The following is a 13,215-nucleotide window of genomic DNA, read 5'->3' as shown; positions in this document are numbered from 1 at the left end:
ACGTATGTACCTACCAGTAGTAGCATATCTAATTACACTGCCTAAATTAAAAAAGAAAAAAAAAACGAAGACAAAAAGAAAGAAAAAGTTTGGCCACCCAAAATTAGGGGAAAAAATGTCCCTTTCAGACTTGCTATGGCTATGACCAATATTTGCAGTCTAACCTTATGCCATTTGTTGCAATAAATGGTTTTAAACAACAAGGAGAGTGTTCCTGGATGAAATAAATAGGCTACATGATAAGGGTTCAGGTTTATTAATACAAAGTAACAAAAGTTGTATTGACAATCTAGAAAACAACATCGTATCTCTGACAGGTCAAAAGTTCAAATCCAAGAACAGGCAATGAACAAAATGCAACATAATTGATAAATAGATAGGCTATATTTCAAAAATCCTGTTCACACAAATAGACTCATTCATCCCAAGTGGCCTACAATTTTATCTTAGGGAACAGGTAGGCTATTTATTCTTTTTCTAACTCCAATGAAAGTGTATAGGTGGTATGCACACATCTAAAAACTTATGTAAGAGTAAATTCAGAAAGAAAACCTTGTCTCCCTTATTTTCTCATCTATCTTCCTGAAACCTTATCAGACACAGTGCTCCAAACATTCACATGCCACCTGCTGCACTTCCCCATGGACCTCCTTTATGTCCTCCATGCCAAGCACCACCCCCCTGGGCACACCTTTCCCTGCTGCCAGCCCCTCCACCTCTGATGGGTTCAACACCCTGTTCCACATCCTGAACCCTGCCACCTGACCTGCAAAGCCCTCTGCCGGGTCAAACCCTCCACCAATGGAGTCTTGCTCCTGCCCCAGCACCACTGATCCACCTCCAGGAATCTCCCAGTCCTTCCTGAAGTTAGAGCCTGATGAGATGAGACGACGGTCACGGTAGTGCCAGAAACGACCCTGGATAGAGGACCAGAGGACGCAGAGGTGGTGCCAGCGAGCGTCCAGTAGCGAAGACGTGGGAAGACGACGATAGATTGGGTCTCCAATGACAAAGTCCAGAGATTGTGAAGAAGCTGAAGGGTAAGACAGTTTTGAGAATGGAGGAGAGGAGTAAGAGGGGTCGAAAGATGAGGAAGAAGCAGGAACAGATGTAGGTGAGGCAGAGGAGTTGCGTCCATAAAGAACTAACTGGTTGTCATTGTCATTTGTAGCATAAGAAAGCAGTGTGCCGACGTGTGAGGTCTCCACACGCAGCCACAGACACACAGAAAGTTCAGGAAGGTCAGGGAGAGTCAGGGAGAAGGTGACGTAGTTCTCTGCTGATGCAGACGGAAAAAACAGCATGGAGTCCACGTTACAGACTGCAGACAGAGGGACAGAGAGGATATATTCAGTTCCATATAGTGCAGCTGCCACAGCAACAACTGACAGGAATCAAGTTCTAAACAGTTTGGAGATGTGCTCACTTTGATAGCCCATAAAGCATTTTAAAAAAAGGTTACACATGTGATTCAGTATGAATGTAGAAACAGTAAATGGATTTCTCAGATGTGGGCACAATTCCTTGTTCAAATCCCAGCTGATGGACCCTCACTGCACTACTCAACACCTCATCTTCACTGATAAGTAAGTGCACGTTTTAATATAGTCTGGTAACCTTTGTGTGTACCTTGATTTAATTTATCTGATGAGTAGGAATTATAAAACTAGTTTCTTTTTTCCTTTGGATGATGTGCTCTTTAGGTTTGGCTCTTTTCTTGACCAGCAAACAGAAAGGGTAACTTACTGGTTGCATCCTTTTTAGGAACTGGTATTTCTGGGATCTTGTGCCTCACAGGAAGTCGGAGGAAGCTATGGATCACTGAAGTCACCTTGGTGTCACTTTCTTGTTCTTCGCCTTTCCACTTGTAAACCCCGGGCTGATAAGAGTCAGGCTGGGATTGAGAGGGAATATCTGAGGGCTGGAGCTCAGGAGCCCCTGGCCTGGTCCTGCTCTGCCTGTCTTTACTGTGTTGTGGACGGGTTTGAGCCTGGGACAGGGGCTGGGGGTTGTGTAACAGGGGGTGTCTCTGAGGTTGCAACCAAGGCTGGAACATTAGTTGGTCCTGCTGGGGCTGGTTCTGGGCATGATGAGAAGACGCAGACTGGTGGGGCTGGAGCTGTTCCCGCTGGATCGGATAGGGCCGAGTCTGGGCCTGCATCTGGATCTGTGATTGAGAATGGTACAAGTCGGGCTGGAGCAGGTAGTCTGTGGACTGAGGTTTAGGGTTTGGATACCGGTCTTGCATCTGTGGCTGAGATCTTGGCTTTTGGGATTTTAAAAGTTTTGGGTGATTTGTTGCATGGTATTGATACAGTCTTGATTGATCGGTCTTAGCTGGACTCCTTCCTTCTGGTCTGGGTTGACCATATCCACCTAGGATTCGTCCAGGTCTCCCCCCTCTTGGGGTCTGAGCTCTCCTTTGTGGTCCATCATACTCTTGTGGTGTGATACCTGGGCTTGGAGGTTCTCCTACCCCGACGTTCCTTACTCCATTCCACTGCAAGGCCTCATTGAGCCGTCCTTCTAGTCGGGTCACACGTAGGGCTTGGTTTTTTAGGGATTCCTGCAGCCCTTTAAGCCCTATTAACAGCTCGTCACGCTGGACCTGTAGGGCAGCCACCCTTTCCTCTTGGTTCTGTAACTCCAGAGTGAGGTTGGTGAAGTCCTGACCAAGATCAGGCATTTCTTTCTGGGCATGGTGGCGGTTCTTTCTCAGGTTCCTCTCCATCACTGCCAGACGACCCTCCATCCTTTTGTTCTTCTTCTCAAGCTTTCTATTCCATCCCCTGGGATGAGAAGAATGTTTTTTAAGTCATGTATTGACTTTAACAAATGGCAATGGCAATGTATGCCTAAAAAATGTATCTGTGTTCATGCACATTATGCGAACACTAATTTTAGATGTAAATCTTATTTATTTTGAATCTATTTGGCCATAAAACATAACTTAAGGGATCCACCAAGTTCTTATTAAAATTGATCTTCTGATGAATGAATGTTTGCACCAAATTTAGCGTTATGTGTAATCGTGCTGTTTGGAGAAATCATGTGATACATGTATGGAAAATATATTTTCAAATATGGTATAATTGCTCACATGTAAAAGAGAAAACATTCCACAGTACTTGTGCAACAGCATTTGAAGTATACAAGATTTTCAAACATGGAAAATACTGTTGTTTTTTTTCTTTCTTTTTTTTATGAAAAGGAATTTATCTTGTCAGGGAGTGTTGTCCAAAACCTGCTCTGTTAATCATTACTTCCCCGCCCCCTCAAGCAGATGCTAAAAGAAAAGCCACCTACTCAACATCAGATTTCCCAACATTGTAAGTAGAAATTGTGTCTAATTTACCATACCCTGGGGGAAATCCCTGTCATTTTAAAAATGCATCCTTAGACCTGAAGTGACCGTTTGACCCTCAGCTCTGACCTGAGACCCTCTATCTCCTGTGTTGTGCTCTGCTTCAGGTGATCAAGGTTGTGTGATATATGGTGGTAGTGGTCATTCAGCTCTTGAACATGGTTTTCAAGCCCCAGTGAGGAATTCCTGTTCTGGTTCAGGGCCAGCATGTCCAAACGGGCCTGGGTCAGCTCCTTGAACTGCAGGAACTAATAGAAAACAAATGGGTTTGTGCAGGTTGGCAGAAAATAGTTAAATTTTCTAGAAGAAAGGAAACATAATGCATGTCAAATGACCATATCTTTCACAAACATCATCATTGCAACAACTAATTACTCACACAGACCATAGCCTACATAAACCCTGAAAACACCGCACAACATGCAAATTAAAAATCCATCTTGAACTACTTTGTTGAATTAATCTATATCTAAATACTTCTATTTTAATGGGGTACACATAAAAAAAATATCAAAATCATGAAGTAAACCCAGTCAGGTATTCAGCTATTTGGCCACTGTTATCTTCTATTACAGTGTAATTATTAACAGCAAGTTTTTTTAATGCATAAAATCATCTTACGATGAAAGTTTACTATTGTAAACACGCACACACACAGAAAGAGAAAGTTTGTTTCCAACTAACCTGTGCGTTGAGTTGTCGTAGTTTCTGGGACACAGGATCGATTCTCTGCACCTTGACACACCGAAGCTGCAGCAGAAGCATGTGAACCAGGATCGGGGTCCAGGGGCTGCTCTTGAGGCTGCCCATTGTGCAGAGCAGCGGAGCTGGAATAAAAACAGCTGGGAGCCTGGTTCCCTGTCTGGAAGTGTGGAGGTGAGGGAACAAATAGAAGAGAGAGAGAGAGAGAAGTATAAACACCCACCGACTGTGACATGAGCACACCATCCATTTTCCACAACATCACAGGGGAGCAGAGAGGAAAAGCAGATGGATTTAACAGACAGTCAGCCTCCTGTTGTCTCACTCTCTTACACAAATAAACTCAGAGGAAACAGAAGTAAACTGTCCAAACGCTCCGTCAGAGATGTTCATTGTTCTTTATTGAAATGCAGAACAACCAATATCCACCACCAACACAAGCACCAATTAGTAAATATGGGATGAGGGAAGTTACAGATCAACAACAAACCAGAACAGCTGACAGTGTGGTGTTACTAAATACTGTAATACACCCTTAACTTCCCTCCATTTGATTATTTTTTGTGTGTGTTGCAGTATAGTCAGTCAATCTCATGTTGAGTGGGCTGAGTGGGAAGCCGCCTGTACTTTCCTCTCCCCCCTGACCCCACCTACAGGAGTTCTCCTTCTTCTGCTTTCCATTCGTGTGGCTCAATCCAAGAATCATGCTGTTGCTACCGGTGCAGTTACAACACTCGACTCTGAAAATTGACCACCGATGACAGAAACGACAGGGTAACATATGCAAGATGTTAATGTGATGTGATCTGTTAAAAACCAATGTAGAGACTTTTTAAAACACAAATTGTCAATTTTTTGTGTATAATTTTCATTGCACAAATGTACAGACATTCATTATTTCTCTTGAAAAGCATTTAAAACTACACCCATGGCTTTACTGAACAAATTAAATGATCAGTTTTGCATTGATTTTTGAATTAATGAAAGTAAAGAAAAGAAAATGTAACAGCAACTGCGGGGACAATGTGTGTATTCATGTTCAGTAATTCTCAACATGAATGATTCACTTGTGAAAGTCCAGTGTCAGTTTCTTGTTTCACTTTCTTTATGAGTCTGCAAGCCCCGGAAAGTCCACAGGAGGAGCGTCTAATGCTGGAGCACAGTGGACATGAACGCTTTAAAACAATAAAGTCTCAGGACTTGAACGGCTGGCTTCCCTTTTTCACCTGTGCTGTGAACATCCTTGTTGTCTAGCTGTGTTTTTTAGACAACAACAACCTTTTAAATTTGGCAACATTTTGTTTTTCCTGGAAGAGGAGGACCAAATAGTTTGCGCGTTAGACAGATTATATAAATTAGATTTGTTTGGTCCAGGCTGCTGCCATCATGTCAACCGCTGTGAATGAAGATACTCCACTGCTGAGAAGACAACAATCATCTGAATCTCAGGTAGAAACATTTCACTATATTGTTATTAGGATAAAATGTGTTCTGGCACTAGATTTTTGATATAGTCTGTTTGATTTATGTCATCCCCAGTTATCTCTTCTTTAAGGTTTACACCCTAACATATTGTGTCTGTACAGTGCTTTGTTTAATGTTGCTGCTCAGCATCCATGTATTTTTTTAAATATTTTTTTATGTTAACTAATTTGCCTCGCCCTTAGATAGTCTAGCACAGTCAGCTTTGTGCAGCAGATTAATTTGAATAGTTAGCACTAGTTAGATCTGGGGCCCGTTGTTCGAAAGTAGAATAAAGATATCCAGGATAAGTGGAAAAGCCAGGTTGGACAAAGTCTCATAAGTCCATCCTGGCTTAATTGGTTGTTGGAACGCCGAGCCAGGCTGAGGAGGGGTGGCTTTGTCAAGCCAGGTGTAACTAATTCTCTCGTCAGTAGACCACAGAGATTGATCACAGATTCACTGATGTGAGGACAGGTGTGGCCACTTTCCTCCAATCAACAGCGGATCTTGACATAAGGTGACACACCTCTTAGAGAAAAAAAAAAAAAGCACTGCTGCTGTTGTAAAGCTCAGAGAGAGTGCAGCGGACAACTGCGGACTGATTGAATGTGGAAGTAGCCTAATCCAAAATTATAATCACAATTTAAGTTCCTTTCACAAATTAACAGCTGTGCACTTTGCCTTAATGATGAGCAGTGGAAGTTGATACATTGCACTCATCTTTTATCATCTAAAGTAAAGTTCTTACAGCACAAATAGAAGTGGCCAAAAGTGCAACAGGTGAAAATTTATTAAATATAAGAACATTATGCAGTCTGATGCTTCAATAAATTGCCGATAACAATGTTCAAATGAGGTGTATAAATTATTTGGAAGGTGCCTGCTCAAACAATTGTATTCTTGTTTTCTTCCCTCAACCAATATTTGGCCAATATACTGTATTTTGTAACATATTTTATAATAATAAAAATAAATCTATTGCTAATTTTGCTTTTTTTTTTTTTTACTAGTGGTCATAGAAAATATCATAGATGGGTCACAGATATCGAAAATAGTTTGTATTGTCTCAAGAACAGTGTGCACAATTCTGTGCTACAGATTTCACAAACCGTCAGACATCTTTATGCCCTGCATTTGAAGAAGCAGGCAGCGCTGGCAGATGCAATGATTCAGTGTGAGAAGCAAATGAATAGCCCTAATTATGAAAAAAAGAAAAGAAAAAAAACCTAATAAATATTGTAAATGTTTCATGTTATTTGATTATTGTAAATGTATTTAGTTTGTTTAGAAATCAGGCCAATATGTAGGGTACATAAGAACATGGAATAACTGTATAAAACATTGATTTCTGATCAGAGTGGCTGCTGACTTCACAGATAAAGACAACAGAATCAACTTAGCCTGGCTGTTAGCCTGGTCTGGAGCAGGCTAGCTGCAGAGAATAAATCACCATAGTAACTTGACCAGGATAAAGGTATCCAGCTTTCGAACAACCGAGTTGAGGCTAAATTCAGCCAGGATAACCAACATATCCCGGCTTAATCCCTTATCTAGGTTTCGAACAACAGGCCCCTGAGCTATGGTCAATGTCTGTCTGGTGAAACTGCTCCTTGGTTGTCAAAATTGAGGAAAAAAACTAAAGTTAAAAACGACAAATTTGAGGAACAACAGAACTCATAAAGAACTAAAGGCATGGTCATGTGTACACAGCTGCACAGACTTCCTTCCCTCTCCATGACAACGGATTGTTTTCTCAAATATATCATGCAATCTAAAACACATGTCGCTCATACCTACATCAGGTAAATGACAACTTACATTAGTTTATCAGCAGTACAAACAAGCAGTTTTTCAACATCTATATTTAATATAACGCAAATTCTAATTAAAATAACATTATGTTAAACCAATGGATGTTCAATATCATTGTTTTTTTAGTTTCATTTATATTGCTGCCTTCTTTATCCCACAAAAGTTTTACCACAGAGTTAAACCTTCTGTGAAAGTTTTCACTTCCCCTGATATCACAGAGGTCACTCATGCAGCTAATACAATGTGTGAACTCAAAACACTTCACTTCTCTCTAAGACGAGCTCACTGGACAACACTTCCAAAAGCCAAGTGCACGTATTCATGAATCTATTTCTTTTATTTCTGTAGAGAGAACACAGATCTCATTTGAAAGAATGTTTTTTTTTATTGTCATTATCATTCCCAAGGTCAATATTTGTGCAGGTTATCTTTTACAACATAACTCATCCATGTCTCTTTGTCCCAGATCAGTAACTCCAAACTGTTCCTGGCTGTTTTCGCAGCCGTCCTGGGGAACTTCAACTTCGGGTACTCTCTGGTTTTCTCGTCCCCCGTCCTCCCAAAGCTCAACAACCCCGATGCCGACCCACGGCTCAGGATGAACACGGAGCAGGCCGCGTGGTTCGGCTCCATCTATTCTCTGGGTGCAGCGGCTGGCGGGCTGGGGGCAATGCTGCTCAATGACATGATTGGACGGAAGCTGAGCATCATGGTGTCAGCAGTGCCATCAAGTATCGGGTGGGTCCAGGAAACATACAATATAAGAACCGCACAACATGACATATTAGTGCTCAAGTGTTTCTATGTCGTCTATTATACTGTACTGTTATTTTAATTCCCCAGTAGCCACCAGTTCCCTAGTCAAAATGAATAATCCTGCACAATCACACAGCTGTTTTCAGTTACTTCTAGTGAGGTGACAGTTTGGTGGGGCTGAACACTATGTCGACAAATTAACTAATAAAAATGAAAGCAGGGTTAAGTCCCACCCAAACAGGTAGCTACAACTTGCATGGCATTCAGTTGACCACACACCTACTCTTTATTTTTTTATTTTTTTATTTAACCAGATAAAAGACCCATTAAGATCAAGACATCTTTCACAAGGGTGACCTGGCCAAGAAAGGCAGCAGCACACGTCATAGTAAATAAAGACAGATAACAACAACAAAACAAACACTGGAAAATGCAAGCAGTTTGACAAGTGCAGAAGTAATAGTCACAGTAACCATTAAGTACGTCAGGCACTGTTCAAAGGATTTCCGTTGTCGTTTTTTTTTTTAAGATAGAGCGGAAGGCTCTCAGTGAAATAAAGTTAGATGATTTTACTTAAAATTTAAGAGTATTCCGAGCAAAGGGGGCAGAGAAACTGAATGCCTTTTTCCCATTTCAGTCCAAACACGGGGAGTAAAGAGGTACAAAATGTAATTTGATCGTAGCGCATAATGGCTTTTAGTTCTCTGAAGAACTAAAACCGAGGACAAACAAACACACCAAGGACAAACAATCTGTTTTCTCAGTTTGGTCAAACTGATTTTGACCAAACTTGATTAAGGGATGGGACATGGACCAGGGAACAAACCCTGCAGATCTGTTTAAACTGTGCTGCATTAATAAGACAGAGAGTTTTGCATAAGGAGGCATTAGTTTATTGTATCTATTAGCAATACAATGTTGTGCAGAATTCCATAATTTATTCAGTGCACACACACAGCACAATGTGTTTGAAATATGATACAGTATGGTGTAGATGACTCTGCATGTGTGGTTGTTTTTTTTTCTTACCACCTTAGGTACATGCTAATGGGAGCGGCTGTGAACTTGTGGATGCTTCAAGTGGGTCGTTTCCTCACAGGTGTTGCGGGTGGGATGACTGCAGCATCCATTCCTGTAGGTCGCCCTGGTTACAGATGCAAATATGCACTGAATGGGGTTTACCTCTGTGTTCATGTTCCCATCTTTGTGTTGATGTCACAGGTTTACATCTCAGAGATCTCCCACAAATCAGTGAGAGGAGCTCTGGGCTCCTGCCCTCAGGTCACCGCTGTGTTTGGGACCCTGGCGCTCTACGCCCTGAGTAAGTGCTACACAACAACAAAACCTGCAGAGACATTACATTTTTGGGTATATACACAGGTTTAATGGCTGGAGGTTGAATATCAACAGTTAAAGGGATAGTTCAACATTTTGGCAAATTGGCCCATTGCCATTGCCTGAGCAGCTCGCGGCTCTGCTCTGCCGTTCTAAAAGTAGCTTGCACCGACAAATAAAGATAACGAACCTACTCCTAAAACTATAGGGATTATGGGCCAATTTGCCAAAATGTTGAACTATCCCTTTAACTGTTGATATTCAACCTCCAGCCATTAAATATTATACCCAAAAATAAAGCAATAAATATACACTAATGATCCACATTGAGTGTTTTTAATGGAAACAACAGTGTTTCTCCTCTGTTGCTCAACTCAGCATGTCGATGTGATGTGCACAGGTCTGGTGGTAGAGTGGCGGTGGCTGGCAATAGCTGGGGAGGTGCCAGCCTTGCTGATGGTTGTGCTGCTAGTGTTCATGCCCTCTTCTCCCAGGAGGCTTCTCTCTTTGGGACGAGAGCAGCAGGCCGAGGCGGCCCTCCGCTGGCTGAGGGGGAAACGCTACAACACACACATCGAGCTCAGTGCCATAAAGGTAAGAGGCTGACAGCAATTGAAAGTTTTTAAGGAGGCTTTTGGGTTGAAGACAGCAGGTAAAGATGTGCTGCCAGGAGGAGACAGATGAGGATTTAAGGGATCACACATTCACTTAAGTATTTTACATGCTGGAGGAGTTTTAAAGTGAATATGAACTACCGGTAATATGTTTGGGCTTTATGTTCCTACCAATGCAGCACAGCATCAACACACAGGGTAAAGTGACATGGTCTCAGCTTGCCACGCCTGTCTACTATCGGCCAATCGCTATCTCAGTGGTGATGCGTTTCCTGCAGCAAATGACTGGGGTCACGCCCATTCTGGTCTACATGGAACCCATCTTTGCCAAGAGCAAAGTCTCCTTGGAGGCCAGGTATCAGATGTATCCCATTTAAATTAATATATAATATCAACTAGCAAATACAGACCCATATTCATTTTGTATCCGTCAGGTATGAGGCTGCCATTGTAGGTGCTGTCCGCCTCTTATCTGTCGCCGTGGCAGCCAGTCTGATGGACAAAGCAGGGCGTAAAGCTCTCCTGTACACGTCGAGCATGCTGATGTTCCTGTCCAGTCTGACTCTGACCATGATCTCCCACACCACGCCTTGCCCTCCAAGCCCCTCTCCTCCAAACACCACCAGTTTGGACATTAGCCTCAATAACGCAATCACACACGCATTAGAGAGCGGCCAGCAAGATTCAGCCGGCCTCATTCCTCTCATCAGCACTATGGTGTTCATATTCGGTGAGTGTTGAAAATGACTTCTTCTAAATTGAAATATCTCATTTGTTTCTGTATGGATTAACAAGAAATTTGTTCTACCTGAGAAGAAGATTTGATTGCCTTTTCATCAGCACCACCAATTGATTGACATAGGTTTTGAGTGAAACATGTTGTCACCGGTTGGCTGTAGCTGCCTTTTACAGTGAAATTTGGTCCAGACTTCTGGACCACAACTCCTGAGTAAAATGTAATGTTGGTCAAAATGAGTCTGGTATTCCATGATCAAAATTGCAATCATATTTACATTTCATTCACATTCATTAATTACCTAATGTTAGCATGTTAGCTCACTAAACTGACCTCCCCTCATTTGCTAAACATTCGCATTTTAACATTATCATTAGAGGCATGTGAGCATTTAACTTGCTTGAACACAGCTTCAAAGTGCTGCTTGCCAAGCTATAGACTCCCATAATTATTATATACTCTTAGTACTTGGCTCATTTGAGTTCACAGTTGACTGTGTACTTAAAGTAAACATAAGGAAATACATTTAGTTCATATAGGCTACTGGGTGGAGATTTGATAATCCGCCAGGTAAAACGTGATGTCATCTTGCCGGTTGTCTCATTGCATAAAGAGTTATTATACGGGGCATTTAGTTATATCTTCTTTGCATAGCACGATTATCCACTGTATATTATAACCTACATTAATATTTACCTGCTCATGCTCATAAAACCTTGTGTTTTCATTTGCCAAATTGGTTTGAGTTGACCTCACTTGATTTGGAAACCTTTTCTACCATCACATTGTTGATGTGGTGTTATATGTCTAATATTTGTCTGAAACAGATAAAGCAGTAGAAGACTTTTTTCATATTTGAGTCTAATGAACCTCATAAAACTTATGAGTGAGTTATCCGTATCTTTTGATGTCATTGTTGATGCCATTGTCATGCTATCAATATCATTACTGATTCCATTCTCATCACATTGTTGAATGTCTCCTAGGATACGCAATGGGATGGGGCCCAATTACGTGGCTGCTGATGTCAGAGGTGTTGCCACTGGTTGCCAGGGGTGTGGCTTCTGGTCTGTGTGTCACAGTCAGCTGGTTGACAGCCTTCATGCTCACCCACGCCTTCACACACCTTGTGGACATGTACGGCCTGTATGTGCCCTACCTGTTATTCACAGTGGTGTGTGTCGTCTGCCTGCTGTTCAACGCCGTAGTTCTCCCAGAGACTCGCGGCCGCTCGCTGGAGGAAATAGAGAACTATTTCAGGACCGGCCGGACATTCACCATCAGGCGGAGTGAATCCACTGCCCAGTCCCATTGAAGCACACACATGGATGATGTAGCTGTACAGAATGGCTGCTATTTACGATTGATAATAATTTGTTTATCTATACTGCACCTTTAAAAGCAAAAGTCTACAAAGTGTTTTGTCATAAAAACAGAAACACATAAGAATAATGGCAAAAGGCCCCAACAACAGTGACATAAAACACATAAGATCCCAAGCAGGTAACCCAAGCAAAACAAGAAATACCAGAACCTGACAACAGACCATGAGGAACCACAGATGATGTAGTAATTATATGAGAAAGTGATAAAATACAGGGGTATAAGCACTGAAACAACATAAAGCAGAGAATGGGATAAAAAAGAGGAGGAATGGCATAATAAATTAGTAGTACAGAACAGATAAGAGCAGCTGAATTAAACAGTTCAATAAAATAAGAAACAGATTCATATAAAAAAAATTAAACATATGACACAGTACTGAATAAAATAAGGATAAATTAAGGCCATAAAAAGGAATAAAAACAATAAAAAGATATTGAGGATGATGGAACGAAAATAAATGAATAAAGTAAGAAATTAAAGGGAATTTAAAAAATGATGGAAGAAAACAAGAAGACAACATGACGAAAAAGCAAAGTGGTTTTAAGAAGTCACTTAAAGGATGTAGTGGGGCAGATAAGCTCATATATGGAAGGAATTGTGCGTTTTAATGACTAAAGCATGAAACTTTCAGCATTTCATCTACATACCCCAAGGTTTAATTTCAGACGTGGAACCACTTTGGTGGCTGACCTTTAGGGGTCTTTAGGGGTCTCTTTCCACATTATTCCATTATTCTCCATTGGAAACCTATGGAAATCTGGGAAGTAAATCAATAAATTTCTTCACCATTGTGTTTAGGAAGGTGTGTAATATCATGTAATAAAATGTTGACATTCAACTCCAGTGGGAAACCCCCTAAAAAACTACTCAAAATTGGGGTACCGTAACCAGATTTTGCGAAAATTCCGAAATGTTAAATTTGGCCTAAAGTAACTTGTGAGGGGTCAAACTAGAGGTTTTTCATGATTCTGAGTTGATCGCAAACATTAGTTTTACACCCAAAGCATTCCTTGGTGGAGAAAAACAGCCACACCCACTTTTCCTGC

The 13,215-nt window shown here is 41.4% G+C and overlaps 2 protein-coding genes across 3 annotated transcripts; one reads left to right on the top strand and one right to left on the bottom strand.

Annotated features, from left to right (window-relative positions):
- Window positions 1–530: 530 nt before the first annotated feature.
- On the bottom strand, window positions 531–4,239 carry ptx4 (pentraxin 4, long). Its single transcript, XM_083977709.1, has 4 exons — window positions 4,049–4,239; window positions 3,434–3,612; window positions 1,747–2,789; window positions 531–1,321 (listed from the first exon to the last, which is right to left on the bottom strand). Exons 1-4 carry the CDS (start codon window positions 4,172–4,174, stop codon window positions 594–596), a joined length of 2,076 nt encoding a protein of 691 aa, XP_083833835.1. The 5' UTR covers window positions 4,175–4,239; the 3' UTR covers window positions 531–593.
- A 1,019-nt stretch (window positions 4,240–5,258) lies between these two features.
- slc2a6 (solute carrier family 2 member 6) lies at window positions 5,259–12,622 on the top strand. 2 transcript variants are annotated; one of them, XM_083976835.1, is made up of 8 exons: window positions 5,259–5,515; window positions 7,846–8,080; window positions 9,136–9,232; window positions 9,320–9,419; window positions 9,834–10,027; window positions 10,227–10,402; window positions 10,482–10,777; window positions 11,770–12,622. In XM_083976835.1, exons 2-8 carry the CDS (start codon window positions 7,941–7,943, stop codon window positions 12,096–12,098), a joined length of 1,332 nt encoding a protein of 443 aa, XP_083832961.1. In that variant the 5' UTR covers window positions 5,259–5,515; window positions 7,846–7,940; the 3' UTR covers window positions 12,099–12,622. The 2 variants fall into 2 exon arrangements, with proteins under 2 accessions (XP_083832961.1, XP_083832960.1); XM_083976834.1 differs by having other exon boundaries at window positions 5,265–5,515; window positions 7,809–8,080.
- Window positions 12,623–13,215: the final 593 nt, after the last annotated feature.

The sequence above is a fragment of the Trachurus trachurus genome (assembly GCF_905171665.1).
Source record: "Trachurus trachurus genome assembly, chromosome: 8".
Lineage (NCBI taxonomy): Eukaryota > Metazoa > Chordata > Actinopteri > Carangiformes > Carangidae > Trachurus > Trachurus trachurus.
This window is presented reverse-complemented; position numbering and strand designations above follow the sequence as displayed.

Coding starts and splice junctions, on each gene's coding strand:
- ptx4 (XM_083977709.1), bottom strand. CDS start 4,174: ATGGGCAGCCTCAAGAGCAGCCCCTGGACCCCGATCCTGGTTCACATG. Junction 2,790..3,433: donor CAGGAGATAGAGGGTCTCAG/GTCAGAGCTGAG, acceptor TTCTCATCCCAG/GGGATGGAATAGAAAGCTTG. Junction 1,322..1,746: donor TCCTAAAAAGGATGCAACCA/GTAAGTTACCCT, acceptor CTCTGTCTGCAG/TCTGTAACGTGGACTCCATG.
- slc2a6 (XM_083976834.1), top strand. CDS start 5,453: ATGTCAACCGCTGTGAATGAAGATACTCCACTGCTGAGAAGACAACAA. Junction 5,516..7,808: donor AACAATCATCTGAATCTCAG/GTAGAAACATTT, acceptor TCTTTGTCCCAG/ATCAGTAACTCCAAACTGTT. Junction 9,233..9,319: donor TGACTGCAGCATCCATTCCT/GTAGGTCGCCCT, acceptor TTGATGTCACAG/GTTTACATCTCAGAGATCTC.